Source organism: Pinus tabuliformis, chromosome 4_1 (genome assembly GCF_031772625.1).
Source record: "Pinus tabuliformis cultivar Carrire ecotype Pingquan chromosome 4_1, CPIR1, whole genome shotgun sequence".
NCBI lineage: Eukaryota > Viridiplantae > Streptophyta > Pinopsida > Pinales > Pinaceae > Pinus > Pinus tabuliformis.
In genome coordinates this window covers 27,645,940-27,665,752 of record NC_142303.1, presented here as the reverse complement: position 1 = coordinate 27,665,752, position 19,813 = coordinate 27,645,940, and the positions used below count along the sequence as shown (strand labels likewise).

The window sequence follows — 19,813 nt, the reverse complement described above, 5'->3', positions numbered from 1 at the left end:
GACTTACTAATGCAAGCATACCTCCTTTATGGCATAAGTTACACTCCTATTTTGGCATATATAACTCCTCTTCAAGGCATGGGAGTTACTCCTTTATGAATTTGACCTCCTTACTCTTCCTATATATTTGTGCCTCATATCCTCTCTATTACTCACTTGTGCATTGTGAAAGGAGAGTACGAACTTGAGAAAGAGAGAGTTAGAGGGACTAGAGAAGAAATATGTGAGAGAGAGAGAGAGGATCAGCCAAAATAATTCAGTGTCTGCATCAGCTATAGCTATCAAAGATCTTCTTCAGATTTAGGTGAAATTTTTTTTCTCATTGTATTATGTATCTCTGCTGAGCATTTAATTTCTAATAGAAGAAGAATTTGGTTGGGTTTTCCCCTTGTGGGTTTTGCACTAGTCATTGGACCTAAATCCTGTGTCTCCTTGTGTTCTTGGTTGTCTTCTATTTTTCATATGGTTTATATGGTGCATGTTCTATCTACAATTGTTTAACTAATATTGCAGAAGAAAGTTTGGAATAAGTAATTGTTGCAGCATAGAACTTCAGAATTTCAACAGAATTCGTAGGCATTATGGCCTAATGTGTTGACCTTTATGTCAACTTGCACTATGATCTCATCACACTATCTCAACCTAGATCATTTGGTGGCTTGCAGTACAGTTGCAGAAAGAGGCAGAGGTTTGGTTAGATAATGTCTTATGATGATGATGATGCCTGCAAAGGTTTGTTGAAGTGTTGCAAAGGATACAGATGCTTGTACAGGTGTTGCAGAGTATGAGGAAGAGTGTGGCAGAATTCTAGGCTGAGAGGATATGATTTTGCAAGTGTTATGGTATCTTCTCTAGGAAGCAGTTGTGAACAGTGCGAAGATGTTGTTGTCTTTGTTGGGATGCCCATATTGTCCTAACAAAGATCTTCTCTAGGAGCCAGTGTCTTCCTCATGAAGATTCTTGTAGCTGAAAAAAATTAAAAATCACAGGCAAACAAATGATTTTCCCATGGAATTTGTGCACGCAAGGTTGCAATTGATGTGGACAATAATACCAGCAACAAATCCCATGGATTTGCCTGTGGTATTGACAAGGAAAAGAGAAACGAATTTGATCAGCTCAGTATGCATTCGATGAGCTTGGTGTGCTCTGTCCTGGAACAGGTATTTGCACCAGTGAGCAAAGATTAAGCGATCTCAAAGTCTATTGTCTAATGGTTTGATGATACGGTAAGTGCACTGTCTAATGATGCGCAGGGGTCAAATCTAAATCTACATCGGTCCAAAGTAAGTTTGATTATTCAACTCAGATACACACCATATATTCAAACTAGTAAAGGCTTCTTACATTAATTACTAAAGGTTCCTTTTATTCTATAAGCACCATTTGAAATTTGTTGGAGATATCTTTAGTATTTGTGCACCATACATAACAGTGTTCTCTTTAGTAAATGTTGAACATATCTTTGATTTTGTGACTGAGGCTTATGGCAGCATTTGCTACAGATACTTCTGCAGTCTATTTCTGCAGAAGCTAATTGATTAATTGCAAAGATCAATATATTATGCAAAGATTAGTGTGTTTGCAAAGTGACAGAGTCTTGACAGATCAATGCCTTGTTATGCATGCAGAACCTTATGAGATAGAATTGCAGAATAGTGTGTATGCAGAACCTTGATGAAGAGAAGCTTATGTAACAGAGTTTCCTTGTGAATCTAATGACTGTTGATAGGTGTCCATCTTGCAAGGGTCTTTAACTGAGCTTGTTTTCCTATATGACTGAATCTAATTGGATGATGATTGATTGATGCCATGGTTTTGTATGCTACTAGTTATGAAGGTTTTTGGCGATATGTATATTGTTATGTCTATGGCTCAGGAGAGCATGGAGAGTATGGTTTAGTGTTTATGAATATGAAGGCACGTCATTAATTGTAGAGCAGAGGATTGTGATGAACGCATTGTTTATACTTGGATGCATTAAGAATTCATTGCAGAGATCAGTCCTTGGTTGTGACTAGATTTTTGCAAAGATCTTCATATACTCTTAGCTTTGTACGCTAGCAGTAACTTATGCAAATATCTATGACCAGTGAAGTTGTGTTGGTTGATTTACATGATATGACAGTTGAAGGGAATAGAGACCTAATAGAATATGCAAGAAAGAAGTTATTTGCAAAGATCATTGTTACCACAAAATCTAGCAAGCCCTAGAGAAAGAAAGCCTATAGGACAAAAGCTAGACTAAGTGCTAACAATGGGACAATGGCCCATTGTCACCACAGCCAAGGTCCCCTGCTTTTTACAAATTTTCACTAATGGGAGGAGTCCCAGTATGATTATGATCACCTATAATAGATATTTTAGGGTTGAAGGTACAAGGTGATGGAGCTAGAGCTCATTCAAAAGAGAGGCTCAATAAAGGTACAAGGCTTCAAAGAAGCAAATCACTCTCTAAGAAAAGCCCTAGAAAAGAAGGCACAAGACCTAGGGTTTTGAGGTTTTTCGATGGTAATAGGTATTCACAAGGTCAAGGCCCGAGAGAAAAGGCTTCTTATGATATACTTCAACAAGTACTAAGCTCATACAACCTTCAAGGAAGTCCTCAAGTTGAGGGAGAAGAAACTAGGGTTTCCCTCTTGGAGCAACACCTAGGGCAAGAGATTTTATGGATGAAACTTGAGTGGATGCCCACCAAACTTGGAGCATAGGTAGCCTAGACCCTAAGCTTGATGTTTAGGCTCTCGAATTCCCAAAAAGTCTCCTCCCTAAAAATTTCGCTGCAAGCCCTAGATTTTCGCCCTAGCCTTAAAGGACTGAATTTTAAGAGGAAAAATTATGGATGAAAAGTAGAGATGACCACCAAGGACTTGGATTAGTGCCTTGTCCTTTGGGCATATGGAGTCTTAGGATGTTCAAGATGAGCTAAATCGTCTCTAAGGAGGCTTAAAAATGATGCCCTAGGTACCACGTTTAAGCATTTACCCACTTCAAAGATAATGGAATTTCATGGAGAGTTCAAGAATTTCCTCCACTAGGAACATTCATTACATGCCATACATTGAATAACATATGCAATATTCAACTAGAAAGCCTTTCAAAATTAATTTTCAACAATTAGGGCACAATTAGCACATTCTAGAAGCAGCGATTCCATACATTAGACAAATTCAAGAGAAAATTCCATCAACATTAAGCACTTACAAGATGACATGCAATATATCCATCCAAGATCCAAGAAATAGCTCCAAAGAAGAAATGTGAATTAGCTCCAAAGAAGAAATGTGAATAAGCTCCAAATGTCAAAATGCATTCCAAAAGATTCTCCAACAGCCAAAGAAACAAGTGTGAGTTCTTCTCAAGAGATCCAATCCAAGTGATGATGATCTCTCACGAATGAACCTAAGTTATATTTATATGAGTCCTCCTAAATTGAATTTAGCCTACTGGCCACCAAAATATTATAATATTGAACAAGATACATGCCTTGGTCACAAGTTGACCAAGTAGCTTTTACAAATTAAGAATTAGCCATCCAAATGGTAGCTGAGTTGATGACATCATATTGGTGCAGGGTCGTTGGAGGGCCACGTTGAGTCCTTTTGGTGCAAAGATGTGAGAGAGGGCTCCATAAATCACAAACTAGGGGTTTGCCCCTAATTCTCCATGCAAGTCATCATGTGGGGCCCCAAACCATGATGAGGTCCCAAAGTGGGTTTGGGGCACAAATGTTGATCCCATGGGTCTCCTGATGATAGAATAGTCTATATGATGCTCCAAATAAGGGCTCTAATGATAGTGCTTGCCCTTCCATGTCTCAAGGGAGAGAAAAACCTCCTTTGGGCCTCGGATCAGCTACCACTCCATATGGTATGCCAGCTGGGCACATTGGTCCAAGTGCATCATCTCATGAATAATGTGGGCAGTAAACAAATTGTTGAAGGTGTTGAGGCTACCCATGGTGTGAAATGATTCTATGCATGATGGGGAATCCCACGGCTCTCAACGCATCCCCTCAGGTGTCAATATGATCCTCTGGTGGACATGGGCCCCAATTAAGTTGCCTAGCCCATGACGAAACCACCTACCAATTATGTATAATGTCCAATGCACATCCTCACCACCAGGTACAATAATTCATTAGTGCATCTAAGTGAACCAAGTTTGCTTAGCAAGGGCATGATTGAGACTTCATAATGGACTTCCCTTCCAAATTTGGGGCTTCAAGCTCATAATAGTGTTACCTCCCTATCCTCTGGTGGACATGGGCCCCAATTAAGTTGCCCAGCCCATGACGAAACCACCTACCAGTTACGTATAATGTCCAATGCACATCCTCACCACCAGGTACAATAATTCATTAGTGCATCTAAGTGAACCAAGTTTGCTTAGCAAGGGCATGATTGAGACTTCATAATGGACTTCCCTTCCAAATTTGGGGCTTCAAGCTCGTAATAGTGTTACCTCCCTAGGTAGGAGTGGCTACTAAACAACCCTATTAGGTGTTCCCAGCCCCTATGGGGAAAAGAATTCCCTGGTACATTCTTCATTTGATAGGTGTCTGTTGAGATGTCAGTGTTGTCATTGATGGCCATATGGATTGAATATAACATAAGCACCAAATATATATATATATATATACAAACAAAATCCCAAGAAGTGTTGGACCCAAGGAGCAGTCCCAAGGAGCAAGAGGAGCAGTACCAAAGAGAAGAGCGAGAAGCATTTCAAAGAGAAGCCATCGGGAGCCAAAGGAAAGCCATCGAAAGCCAAGAGCAGGAGCCAAGACAAGCCAAGGAGGAGCAGATCCAAGAGAAGACCGCATATGCCCAAGAGAAAGAGCCAAAAGGAAAAAGTAGTGATATTAGAGTTTCGGAGCCCAAGAAAAGAACGAAAAGAAGTATCGAAGGAGTGAAGAATAGTGATATCGGAGGAGCAAAGAGAAACGATATTTTGGAAGAAAACCAAAGTTAAATCGGGCCTTTGAATATTATCAGAGTAATAAACTTTGAAAACCTTTTAAAATGAAAATATATCACAACACATATAATAAAACCCTATCGAAACCTTATCATATCAGGGTTTTATTGTGTGTCACCACTCAAAATCTCCGACTTCGATCTCCGATCTCCGACCCCGATCTCCGACTTCGATCTCCGATCTCCGACCCCGATCTCCGATCTCCAATCTCTAACTCCGATCTCCGACTCCGAACTTCAATCTCCGATATGCGATATGGACTTCCGATATGCGGACCCAACTTGATTTAAGTTAACAATTTAATTATTAAACTGCATCTGCCACTTTATTGGAACTTTGGCATGTGCACAACCTAAAAATCCCCAATATCCATGTGGTCCCAATGTACGGGAGTAAAGGGATGATGTGGCATGTGGGACCTCCTGGTATCCATTATAATATGGTTTTGCATTGTTTAAATGTATTCGTTTGATTAAAAGCTATGGCCCCTCCTATCTTGCTATTATAATATGGTTTCCGTAACAATGAAACTATGTTATATTTGGTTGATTATTAACAAAGACCCCTTCCGACAGTGATTTAATATATTTTCAATGTGCCACCTCATGCACAAGTCGGCCTCTCCTCTAATGAACGTGTTTTTTCGTTTATTGGCGAAACTCATATAAACACAAGTAAAATACTCCATTTATTGTATCCATCTCGGTCATCCATCACAGAGATAAATACACAGTTCACAACTCGTGAACTTAGAAGCGCCGAGGAGCAGGAAAATATTATTTTGGGCAAATTCTTTTGAGGACAATCTTGTGTTAAGGGGTCGGATTTCTTGCACAGAACCACAGGCATACTCGGCAAGCTTAAGCTACGGGCAGCAGAACTCAGACAGATCTGAAGTATACACTTGTTGTAAAGCTCTGATTGCATATTACAGCTCGGTACTTTGATTTGTGAAGGAACAATGAAGAATTAAGCCTCGGTGATCAGCCTCAGGGGTATAACCTCGGACCAGTCCTCACCTACAGCTCGGTGAGTGGACAGTTGCACTGTTTTGGCTCAGACCTTGCTTATACACATCAGACTTAAGGTTGGACAATGATCAAGTCTCTTGGAGGCACAGTTTTGGAGCTCACCTCGTACCTATTGCTACACAGTGTTGTAATACGCTTGAAAAACAATCTCATTTTGGAGAGACACACCTACAATCGCACTTGTACTAACCTGTGTTTGTTGGGAGCTCGTACTATACTACAGCAAATAGAGAGCTCGGACTTGTGCAAACCCCGGACCAGTAAACAATTTGAGAAACTCAGATTAACAGTGACGATTGTGGAGGGCTCAGATAGACATCCTTTAGAGTTAACTCAAGACAGTCATCTTGAAAGAAGGCTCGAACCTGTTACTTTGAAGAAACTCAGATTACAGTAATAGCATTTAAAATATCTTGTTGTTGAAGCATTGTGAAGACTCCCTTGTGTGAAAAAATTTGAACCTAGACACAGAAATCCTACTCCAGTTACTGGTTTATCATCTCCTGCTTGTTATTTCATTCAACAAGTTATTTAATTTATAAACAGTGATGAGAAACACTACTACAGACTACACTAACATACAGATCATAAACTAAAACAATAGATGAGACAAACAGACAAGGGACACCGTTATTTTTGGACAATGCGTCCCCGGAAAAACCCAACACGGGAAAACCGTTGCAGCAGATAGAGTGTTTGTATTATTAAGCAAGCAGAATCTAAGTACAACAGGTTGCCTCTCACACCGGCTAACCTTTTAGAGAAATCATGGCAGCAAGAAATATATACGAGGGTTTACCTCATTCTCCAAGTCACAACTGATCCACTAAGTGGCCAGACTCCAGCAAACACTGTGAAATCCCAGTGCAATCACTGCTTGGGCCAGCGTCTTGCCTCTAGGAGACTGTGTCACCCCTTCTGTTGGATCGATTTGCTAGAGGAAGACTGTTGTTCAGCCCTCCCAGCTCAGAACCTCACTTCTCCAGCAAAATCTCGAACTTTTGACGAATATCCTACACTGCCACTACAAGAGACCCTCTTGGCCTACGTCAGCACTGCGTGAGCCCCTTCCTGGGTTGCGTAGGCCTCTGCGCTACCTCTCTGATGCTACTGTTGCCTCTCTGCCTGGTACTCTTTGGCTCGGAACTCCTTTCTAATCCAAATCTTTGCTTCTGCCCCTCTCACTGCAACTCAGATCACTAGTTCAATTTTCTCAGCAAACCACACCCCAGAAAAATCAAACTGATTTGATCACTCGGTGTATCTCCAACTGACCCTCAAGCCTCCTCTTATACTTTTCCTGTTGATGAATCAATGGCCGAGATTAAGTCCCTAATCAACAACTAAGATTAAAACAGACTTGATCCTCACCTCTTAGAAGCTTCTCACCCATATTTTTATTAATACCCATTAATATTTTTATTTTCCTAAGTTTAGACTTAGGAACACCATTAAAAATATTAATTATTTTAATAACACACAATCCAGGTGGAATTTCTCCAAACGATTTCTGGCTTTTGGAGATCTCATGTGTTCTAGCCCCTCCATAAAATTTCAGAGCTAGAGCACATCCAATGCTACCCCAAAATCAACACCTTGGAGAGTTCTTGAAGAAGCCCTTGAAGAGGCTTAGAGCAGGTGCAAAACTTGGGCTGCCTATTGAAGACATCTTGAAGGTCTTGGAGATATTATTGGAGACGATGATGCGTTGAAGCAATGATGAGGTGACTTTGGAGATATTTGTTTGGGTGATATGAAGAGCAATGGTGACACCTTCTAAGAAGACAAGGTTGTCATTGATGAAGTGATTTGGAGAAGACATTGTTGAAGAGGTTGACAAAGATCATTGAAGAAGATATTGGGAGTTGTGAAGAATCATCAAGCTTATCCTGACGAATTGAAGTTGAGGGTTGGAGCCCAAGAGGTTGGTGCCTCAAATTGACAAGGTTGGAGCCTTGGGAAGTCCAAGTCGGTGTTGGGCATTATATAGGTTGGAGCTTGGGAAACTGACGATTGGTGTCTTCATCTAGGGTTGGAGCCTTACATTATTGTTGTACTCAATATCTCCGATTAATAAAATTATTTATTCTATCATTCTTCATTTTGAGTTCTATTCATAAAAGATCTAACTAGTAACAATTGAAAAGAAATATTGATTCACCCCCCTCTCAGTATTTCCAACAATGTCATGTGAATGATGATGAATGGTCTCAAGGCCAAATGCCATGGTTTCAAGGGTGGCAATGATGAGGGATGTCCACATATTGGGTGTACAGATGTAGGAGGGAGCAATCGTGGATACATGAGTTACCCCGACCTTTGTTTTTCCACCCTTCTTTATTTTTCCTTTGCCTTTTCTTGATTTTTTCTTTGTATTACTGCTCAGGGCTCCAACAAACAAGAGAATGTTGTGTATGATGTTGAGAGTGGAATTAGGGGAGAGAACCGCACGATCCTACCAAGTGTAACCCATTGGGGAGTTAGGATCCGCTTGTAACATTTGGATAATCTAGGAAAGAGATGGATGAAACCATTCGGTGTGTGCTTCCTCAATCCAAGATGGTATGGGCAAGGATAGGGATAAGAGGGTGTCGTCCTCCTCAAATTTTCATGACAAGGCATCAGCCACAACATTGTCTCGACCCTTCTTATAGATTATCTCATAGTCATAGCCCAACATTTTGGTAAGCCATTTATTTTGTTGCAAAGAGGATAAGCGTTGCTCCAAAAAATACTTCAAACTATGATGGTTAGTTCGAATCTAGAAACGTCGTCCAAGCAAGTATGGTCACCAAGTGTCTATTGCATGTAGGATGGCCATCATTTCTTTCTCATAAGTAGATTGACCCAAATTCTTGCCACTTAATTGTTGGCTTGTGAAGGTTATTGGTCAACCTTCTTGCATTAAGACTGCTCCAATGTCGGTCCCTGAGGCATCACATTCGATCACAAAGGGTTTTGTAAAATCTGGGAGGGCCAAAACCAGGGTGGAACACATGGCTTGTTTGAGATCCAGGAAGGTTTGTTCAGCTGCTTCATTTTCTAGAGAATATTCGTCAAGGGTCTGGCAATGCGTCTATAATTTCTGACAAATTTGTGATAGTATTCTGTGAAGCCCAAAAATCCCCGCAAACTTTTCACGCTTCGAGGTTGTGACCAATCTTGCATTGCCTGAATCTTTTTTGGATCCACCCGTACTCCTTCACGGCCCACAATGTGTCCCAAGTACTCCACCTCTTCCATTCCAAAAGAACACTTGGACAATTTGACAAATAATTTATTATCCTTCAAAAGTTGCAATACCTGGTCAACATGTTGAAGATGTATTTCCCATGTTTTGTTGTAGATGAGTATATCATCAAAAAAGACCATAACAAAATTTTTTGAGATATGACTTGAGAAGGTTATTCATGAGACTTTAAAAGGTGGACGGGGCATTACAAAGACCAAAAGGCATAACCAAAAATTCGTAGTGACCTTCATGGGTTTTGAAAGTTGTCTTGGGAATGTCTAGTACTTTCATTCTAAATTGGTGAAAGCCTGAATGGAGCCAACTTAGTAAAGAATTGGGCGCCATGGAGTTCATCAAGGAGATCATCGACTAATAGAATAGGAAACATATCCTTCATGGTGAGCTTGTTGAGGGAACTGAGAGTGAAACTTCTAGAAGAAGACGAGGATCAAGCCAAAAGGATCTAAGCCATTGATTAGAATCTAATCTGGGCCGTTGGTTACTCAACGAGAAGATTATAAGAAGAGGCTTGATGGGCATTTGGAAACCACATCGAGTAAGAGATGAAGAGATCGATTTCTTAAGAGTGCAGTGCAGCAGTTACCAGAGAAGTGATAGAGGTGATTTCTTGCAGTGAGGGGCAGGGATAGTTTCCGGAGGAAGATTTCCTGATTCGGGGATACATTGCAGAGGAGGCAGAGAGAGATCCAGAAGAGGTAGCACAGAGCCACACTGGGTAGCGTAGGGCCACGCTGAGGCAACGCAGAGCCTGAGAGGAGATCCAAAATTTGTTGGAGAATCGAGTTCCAGAGCCAAAAGTCGGGGTGTGAGACCAGAAGGGCAAAAAGTTGAAGTTCCAGAGGCAAATCGATTAGCCTGAAGGAGTGACGTAGTTCCCAGAAGTTGTGACGCAAAGCATCGCAGTGATTGTGTAGAAATTGCGCAGAGGTAGCTAGGGGCTAGCCATTCAGTGGCTAGATCAGTACTGGATTGCCAGTGATAGTGTGAAGTTATCTCACTTATCTCTCTGTCAGTCAGATTCTCTTTATTTGATAGCCAGTAAGGCATCCAAAGATTGTATTAGGAAACTACGACATAATAATGCAAACCCTCAGTCGCTGCATCGGCTTTCCCACATTGGGTTTTTCCGAGGACATTGGTCCAAAAATAATGGTGTCACTTGTGTTTGTTATTTCTTTCTTGCTCACTTGTTTCCGCATATTATTTAAAGTTGTGAAGGCTGCAGTTGTATTTACTTCGATATTTACAGTAGAACACAGTAAATAACTTGCATGGATTAACAAGTAAGAAAAGTAATATCAGTTGCTACAGTAGTGATTAGTGGCTTCTCGAATTTTCACATGGTATCAGAGGGCAGGTGAAGCAAGAGAGCAGATCGAAAGAGCCTAGCGCTGAAGAGGAGGAGGGTGATCGATGTGTTGCGTAGGCAACAAATCGAATCCCCAGAAGGATTGCGCAAAGCAGCACAATGATTACGCAGAAACTGCACAAAGGCAGCTAGGGGGTAGCCATTCAGTGGCTGGATCAGTACTGGATCACCAGTGATAGTGTGAAGTATATCTCACTCATCTCTCTATCAGTCAGATTCTCTGTATTGGATAGCCAGTAAGGCATCCAAAGATTGTATTCAAAAACTACTGCATAATAATACAAACCCTCAATTGTTGCACCGGTTTTCCCACATTAGGTTTTTCCGGGGACATTGGTCCAAAAATAACGGTGTCACTTGTGTGTGTTATTTCTTTCTTGCTCAGATTCTTGTTTCCGCATATTATTTAAAGTTGTGAAGGCTGCAGTTGTATTTACTTCAATATTTACAGTAGAACACAATAAATAACTTGCATGGATTAACAAGTAGGAGAAGTAATATCAGTTGCTGCAGTAGTGATTCGGGACTTCTCGAATTTTCACAGACACATGTGTCACTTCCTATCTTTCTTTAAGGCCACGACCACTGGGGACGAATAAGGATTGGTGTTGGGATGAATAATGCCTCCTTCTTTTGTGCGAATGGATACCTATAGGGGTGGACATTTGGTGGTCGACTAACTGAAATCAAAGGGATAACCCATTACTATATTAAAGAATAGAAAATTTCCTTTGTCATTGTGGGATAACAAGCATTCGAATATTGATCATGCTCACCCCGGGAAGGGGGTAGCTCCTTGGGTTTTCCAAACACATGTTGGTGGTGACTCAACACCTTTTGCAGATTTGGTCGGTTTGGATGAATGTTAGCAGGGCTTGATTCAATGGCCTGGATTGCATTGAATTGATCAACTACCCCATGGTGTCCCTTTTTTAAAAGCTTCCCCATTCTATGCAAGCTAATGATAGTAGGAGCACCTACGTGGAGCCCTTGGAGCGTATGAGTGTGTTCATTCTATTTGAAGCTCATATATAGCTCCTGGAAGTCCATGGTAATGAGGCCCGTTACTGCTCAAACTAGCAGAGGGTCCTAGAAGGGCACTTGCTAGGTCAAGAGCAACAACGAAACTAAAGCCCATTGTCACCACAGCTAAAGCTTCCTACTCTTTACGGACTTTCACCGGTGGGAGGAGACTCAACATACAGAGAATCACTTATGAAGGATAGATCAACTAAGATGGATGTGAAGTGATCTCGGGGATCCTTTCGTAGGGGAGTCTCAAGAATGGGACTTGCTTGCTTCTTAAGCAAGATACAAGGCTTTCTAGGAGAAGGGGATGAGGATTTAAGGGCTAGGTTTAAGGAGTGTGAATTTGGAGCAAACAAAGTTTGTCTTTCAAGTTAAATACTCCAGAAGACTTAGAATATGAAAATATCCATTGAGGATACAAATATTATTATATATAAAATGTATGAAGAATGATGTAGGATGATTACAATGAGAATGAAGGTCTTGTATATATAGTCAGGTAAGTACCCTTTCACAAATAGGCATGTCTGTAGAGACATGCCTCTTTGTTTAACTAATTATTATTTAATTACATAATAATATGATTATTATTTATTATCTATTTTTATTATTATTTTTACATAAATTATATTCACAACATTGCCTTCCCCTTCAAAAAGCTTGTTGATGAAAGGACTTGATCTCTTTTTCTGCTACAAATGTCTTCTCATCTCGGGACTGTCATCTTTTTCAATATAAGTTGATATGATCCTTAGAATGACATATAAAATTGTCGCACGGAGGAAAGATCTGACCATCCTAAATTAACCTTTTGTGAAATCTTTTGATTACTGGAGACTCGTGATAAATTGTTATCACTGGACTGAGTAGTGCACACTTTAGTGTTCTTCGACACATAAGTTTGTTGTTTATGACATTATGTTCTGAGTGTTATGGATTCGTAGGTTGATTGAGATGTTTATTCTTGTGATTTGGATGTAGATAAAGGGTTCCTTTGGTTTCGCTTACCATGTGTGTGGCTAGATTCTGATTTACTGCAACATCTGAATACGTCTTCACTTCAATAGGATTTGGATTTCCTTGAACTGTGAGATTAGTGGAATCGATGTTTGTTTCTTCTTTCCCAACTTGAACTACTAGATCTAGTGATTTTAATGCTTCCCTTGCGACAATTTCTTCGAGCCTATTCGTCAATGATTTCTTATCATCCTTAAGTTTTTTAATCTATTTGAGCAGATTTTGGTTATGACTTTTGAGACGTAAGCATTCCTCATTTTCTGAGTCAACTTTATTTTGGCATTCAAGTTTCTCGTTTTTTAAACATTTGATTTGTTCTAATAATTTTTTGTTAAGGTCTTTTAAGCATAATTTTTTCTCTTCTTTCTCTGATAAAATTTCGTTGAATTTCTTGTCAAACTTTTCTTTTTCATGTTCTAACTTGTGCTTCTTACTTTTACACTTTTTGACATGTGCAGGAAGTTCCTGGATATGATCTTTTAAACGAGAATTTTTGTTGTTTTTATTGGATATGGCCTCCTCAAGCTCTTTTTGCTTCTCCAATATTGAGTTTTGATTCCTTTGAGGTATTAATTTCGTAATATCTTTAAAGTCTTATAATGAGGACATTATCGATTTTTCCTTCATTGTCATGTCTCGAAATGTGATCATCTTTCCCTTATAAGGACACACCAAAAACTGTTTCTCAATGTATAACATGAACGTAATGAAGAAATTTCAACCCCCACTTCGGTTATCAGTTTTCCTTATCACTCCATGCATTTAGTTTTAAATCCAAGCATGATAAAAATCTAGAAATGACAATAATTTTCTGAAAACACAAATTTAGAGATTTCACAACTGCTGAAATTGCAAAAAATAAAACATATCAAAATTATGACAGCCACACACAGGAAATAACATAGTGATTTTTGGTCAATGTGGCCCTGGAAAAACCCCCTACAACTCTTGGGGAAAACTAGCTTGAGAGCTCTTCTTTATTTCTGAAAATACTTTTACAGAGAAACTGAAATACACAGTAAAAATTCCAGCAACCACAAATTACAACTTATCTCGATTTCCGTGGTTGAACTCCACCTCGAAAATCGTGCCAATCAACAAACAGCCAAAGCAGAAATTTTTACAGCAATAAAACAGCATTAAATGCTTTACGGCCTGCCTCGAAAAATGTGCCAAAAACTTGTTGTACAGACCGTACGGATTTTAACAATACGATGGCCTCAAAATTCGTGCCCTTTCTGTTGTCCCTCTTCCTCAATTTTTGTGCCTGTCTCCTACTGTATGATTTTTCCTTGGGATGCGTGCCAGTAAATGTTGCTGCCCAGAGTTGTTGAAATGTCTTCTTGTTGCTCTCCTTCACTTCCTCACTGCTCAGAAATTTTCTCCTTGCTCCCTCTTCTCTTTCTCTCAAATGCTCATGAAAGAATGAATTAATCTTTTCCTCTTCTCTTCTCCTTTTATTCTCTAAATGACCTTTTGGGTTACCCTAAGATCTAATGGCTAAGATTCATTTAGATCTAGAGATGAGAATAAATGTGCATTTAATTCTCACTTTCTATTTTTTTAACTCACCCACTTAAATAAAGACCCACTTAGCCTTTTATTTCCATACTCACTTTTTCACTTTCTAATTCTTCATTGGCTTTTAACAAAGTCACCTTTACATTAGAATGTAACTTTACCACTTATAAAGTCACTTTTAAATTAAATTAACTTTAGCACTTATAAAGTCACTTTAGGAGAAAAGTAAAAGAATAAATTTGGACACTTTTCCCTAAGCCAAAGATCAAAGCCTCAGGGAACCACTTTTGCTCTGGTACCCAAATTCTAACACTCCCTCTTACCAAGGAAAGTGTTCCTCACCACTCTCATCTTGTCTCTGAAGTAGACATGCTTGCCTCGTGGTAAGGCTTTTGTGAAAATGTCTGCTACCTGCTCATTTGTGGAAATGTACTCAAGCTTGACATCTCCCTTTTGGACATAGTCTCTAATGAAGTAATACTTGATCTCAATATGCTTTGACTTGTCATGAAAGACTGGATTCTCCGTGAGTTTTAGGGTCTCAATCCCTGACCAAATAGACCAAACAACATCTTGCGAAGCCATATGGCCTCACAACTAGCCAAATTGGCAGCCATATACTCTACCTCAGCTGAGCTCAATGCAAATGACTGTTGTTTCCGGCTGATCCATGACATAACTGCCGAACCCAACCCAAAACAGCACCTGGAAGTACTCTTCCTATCTGAAGCACAACCTACCCAATCTGAATCCGTGTACCCTACCAGTCTCACTCCATAACCCTGTCTATAATCCAGACCAAAATCCATAGTCCCTGCAAGTAATAAAGAATGTGTTGTGCAGCCACCTAGTGCACTCTCCTGGGCTCACACATGAACTGACTCATAGTGTTAACTGCAAAACATATATTTGGTTGAGTGTTGACCAAATACATCAAACAACCAATCAGATGTTTGTATAGAGTAGGATCCACCAACTCAGAATCAGAAGCGTGAAGCTTCTTCCAGTTTGTGATCATAGGTGTAGACATGGGTTTGCAGTCCTCCATGTAAAATCTGCTAAGAATAGCCACAACGTACTTCCCTTGTCCCAGGAAGAAATGCCCCTCCTACCACACCTCCAATCCCAGAAAATAATGCATCAAGCAGATATCCTTCATCTCAAACTATGAAGCAAGATCTCTCTTGCAACCCTCAATGAGTCTCTTTGCACCAGTGATGATCAAGTCATCAACATACAACACCAGAATGAGAGGCTCCTCACCCACCACAATGAAGTATAGGTTCGGATTAGCCTCACTCTTTGTGAAACCCAACAGCTGCAAGTATGTATCAATCCTCGAGTACCAAGCTCTGGGAGCTTGCTTCAGGCCATAGAGTGCCTTTTTCAATCTGCATACATGGGACTCCTTCCCATGCACCTCAAATCCCTGCGGCTGCTCAATATAAACCTCCTCCTGAATGAAGCCATTGAGAAATGTGGTCTTCACATCCATCTGGTAGATCTTCCAACCCATCTCTGTTGCAATCGATATAATGGAGCGAATATATGTATATCGAGCTACGAGAGCGACGGTCTCCTCATAGTCAACTCCCTCTACCTGTGAGAACCCTCTTGCCAAAAAATCGAGCTTTGAACTTCTCGATACTGCCATTTGCAGCATGCTTTATCTTGTAGAGCCATCGAGAAGTAAGAACTAATTTACCTTCAGGCCTCGGCACTACCTTCAAAACATCGTTCTTCATAATAGAATAATACTCCTCCATCATGGCCTCTCTCCAGATCTGCTGGTTGGCTGCCTCCTCATAACTAGAAGGCTCGGAGTCAACAATGCTTGTTACCAATGCCATGTAACTACAGAATCGCTCAGGTGGTTTACTCTCTCTAACCTATCTCTTTGGCCCAACAAATGATGTGGCCTCGCGCAAGGTATCTTGAAGCCACTTGGGCTTCCTCTTCCCTGAGCATACTTCTCCCACCGAAGTGAAAGGATTATATATATATATATATATATATATATATATATATAGATATATATATATATTGTGCACGAAACTGCCACAGGGTTATATTTAAGGATCAGAATTGCTTACAAAATGCCCAGATAAACCTAACATCCAGGAGAACAAGATATAGTTGCAACTCAAAACCCTTGATGAAGAAATACCTTCGATGAAGAAGTATGAGATTACCCTTGAAGTGAATCAAGTCCTCTGAGCTACCTCAATCCGAACCTCGAAAAAAAAATTATATATATATATATATATATATATATATATATTTGTGCACAAAGCTCCCACAAGGTTTTATTTAAGGATCAGACTTGCTTACGAAATGCCCAGATAAACCTAACATCCAAGGGAACAAGATAAAGTTGCAGCTCAAAACCCTTGATGAAGAAGTCTGACATTACCCTTGAAGTGAATCAAGTCCTCTGAGCTACCTCAATCCGAACCTCGAAAAAAAAAAACATATATATATATATATATATATATATATATAGATATATATATTTATTTATTTATTTATTTATTTTTGGTGCACAAAACTGCGCTCTTCTTACCAGGATATTCAGTCATCTTTGGGCTCTAGAACTAGCCCCTCAGTCTTCTAAAACAGGGTATTATTTGATCTTTAAAAAATCTTCATTCTTGATCCACAAAACTGCAGAGTAGTCACTGTGATTAGGGTTTGCAAGCTTCTTCATCTAGGAGCTCGGTCCAGATTTCTTGACTTCCCTTGATTTTCTTCCTGTCTTTATGCAAACAAACCTGACTTTTTATCTCTTTTTGCTTGGGCTTACCATGTTAATTTTAGATTAACATGTTCTTTGCTTATGACAGTTACTTCAATATTCCATATTAGCCCATTCATAATTCATTAGCAATCACTAGAATCATTATCATATTGACAGTAACTGAAGAAAGAACATACACAACAAATGCAGAAGACAAGCCAAGACAAGGACATGATAATATGGCTCAAGCCAGGGAAAACCCTTCAACAATTCTTCTTATTACCAATATCAAATGTTCAGCAGAGGGAGAGTACAATACTTTAGAGTCATAATGACTTGCCAGCAAGGAGATCCAATGTCACTGCCCTAGACAAGTAGATGGCCTAATCACTATGTTGTAATTTAGGCATTTTGTCACAGTGATCATATGGTACCTTCCTGAAGCGAGGTCTGGTTAGGGCTTCTTGAAACTGCTGTCCCACTTAACTGTTGCAACACCCCTCATCTCAACTGTGGCTTACCTTGGCCAATATTATGGTGCCCTTCACTGGTTTGACAGAACCCTTGATATGAATCTCAGCCTCTTTATGATGGTGAATGCCTGCGGCCCTTTCTGAAGAAACAGATCTGCAATGCGGCCTTACTAGGAGGGAGATTCTGCCTCTCATTGTCCACAAGCCAACCCACAAATTCGGCCTTCCTTTCTGCTCTTGAAATGAGACCTGTAATGATGAATTTTCCCATACAAAGAGACCAGATTTCTCCTTAAGATCAGCGGCTACCCTATCTGAAGCATCTCGGCCTAGTTGCATAGGTAGAAGCCAAAAACAGGACAATCCTTTGTCCTCCTAGAGCACGGCTACCTCAGACATACATTGGAGACTTTGGATGTGACCAAATGAGGTGGGAAGGCACCTCTATATATACAAATTGGAGAGGGTCAAAAGACATGACGTTTGAGCTTTATGAGCCTACATAGAGGTGACGCCGACCTTGATAATTTACATATGAGTGGTCATAAATTCAAAAACCCATTTCTCCTTATCCAAATTCAACGATCTTTAGGTTGATTTTGGTCCTCTCGAAAGAGGAATTTAATGCCATAATTATCTTCTTCAAAAGACCTGCTCAAAGTGGAATTTGGCCCTAGTTGCCAATTTTAACAACCCACCAGCAGCAGGGGAATCCGAATATTTCATGAAGCTGTAACCGTTGAAGGCAGTTGGAGGTTTCTTGGAATGGGGATTCCAGCACGGAGGGATTCTAAGAACGACAAATGTGGGTTGTAGAGAGAAAATAGAGTCGATTCAAGAAATAGGACTGTTCCATACTGTGAGAGCATGGATATTGGACTACTGAATGTAAGAAAAGGGGTAATAGCAGAGGCACAGTGTTCTGCTGTTTTTATTTATGGTCCATGCTTGTCCAGTTTTCCACTGCTGAAGACACTTTTAACAGTAAAAATGGCAAGTATATAAAAATATGAATTTCTGGCTATGTGAATGGGTAACAGCAGCATTATTTTCATAGCACACCAGCAAATTCTCATAATATCTGTCCTGGAGATCCGTCTATTGGAATTGCCCAGTAATGGATTACAGATCAAACAGTCACTTGTTATATACAGTAGGGAAGATGAAGGCTGTTGTTTGTTTTTTTTTTGCAACACAGCACGCAGTTAATACCTACGTGTTAGGATGGCCCATCCTGAATTCATCGTCAGTGATACAAATTTAGTTCCCTACTGTCAAAAAAGGAAAAATAACAGGAATGGATGCAATAGCCACAATAATCTCTCGACTTTACTGATCATTGGTTTATCAAAATGTCAGAAAACTCGCCATCAAATACATTGGTACCATTCAAAATCTAGTCACCACAATAATTGGAGGAAAAAAATGCGTTGCTTACCAACCAGTGTACATGATGAATGAAAATTAAAGGAACTGGCAAACTGGGACGAACTGTGACGGAGAGCGTGCATAATGTTTTGGTCAGAGCTGAATCCCAGCTCCACGACTACAAACAATGTGAAGCATTAGCCAGAGCTTAACGTTCCCTTGATATTAAAGGGTTTAAGGGTTTAACGTTTCCTTCCTGTTTGAGTTTACGCTTCCCACAATAACTCATCGCTCTCAAAGCTTTTGGTTGTGGTTAATTAAAAGGCTTTAAGGCTTTTAACGTTTCCTTCCTGTGAGAGTTTACGCTTCCCACACTAACTCGTCGCTCTCAAAGCTTTTGATTGTGGTAAAAATGCCTTTCTAAAATCTTCCATTGTCTTCCTCTACCCTAGCTTGAAAAATGATTGGGTTTTCTCTTTATCTATCCCAAAAAAGAGGCTTTTTAAAGTCCCCGTCATCTTTTAATCTCACTAATCAAGGGTTTGGGAAATTGTTTGTGGTTTGGGCGAAAAAAAAAAAAAAGAGGGGCTTTTTAAAATATTTTATTGTCCTCTAATCTCACAAATTAGGGATTTGAGAAATGATTTGGTATTCTTTTTATTTATTAATGAAAGGGTATTTTTTAAATCTTTTATTAATGTAATTTTATTAATTAGGGATTTAATAAGATGTGAAATTTAATTTTGTATTCAAGGAGTACTTATTTTGCATATTTTTGATGGACCCTACTACACGAAAAATGTGAAATATATGAAAAAACGTGCTTGCAATATGTTTTTTTTCATGTATTTCACATTTTTTGCATACTTTCGATGGACCCTACTACACAAAAAATGTGAAATACATGAAAAAACATATTGCAATCACGTTTTTCCAAATATTTCACATTTTTCGTGTAGTAGGGTCCATCGAAAGTATGCAACATGGGTACTCCTTGGATGCAAAATTAAATTCCACATCCAATGAGCGCTCACA

General features: G+C 39.7%; 1 protein-coding gene across 1 annotated transcript in view; it reads right to left on the bottom strand.

Annotated features, from left to right (window-relative positions):
• The window catches only part of LOC149174020 (uncharacterized), a 178,908-nt gene extending 159,777 nt beyond the window's left edge, over positions 1–19,131 (bottom strand). Inside the window, exon 1 of the mRNA XM_089419139.1 lies at positions 18,849–19,131. Coding sequence (XP_089275265.1) covers positions 18,849–18,921 — 73 coding nt within the window. The 5' untranslated portion in view covers positions 18,922–19,131. The remainder of the gene's footprint in view (positions 1–18,848) is intronic.
• Between the last annotated feature and the right edge of the window lie 682 nt (positions 19,132–19,813).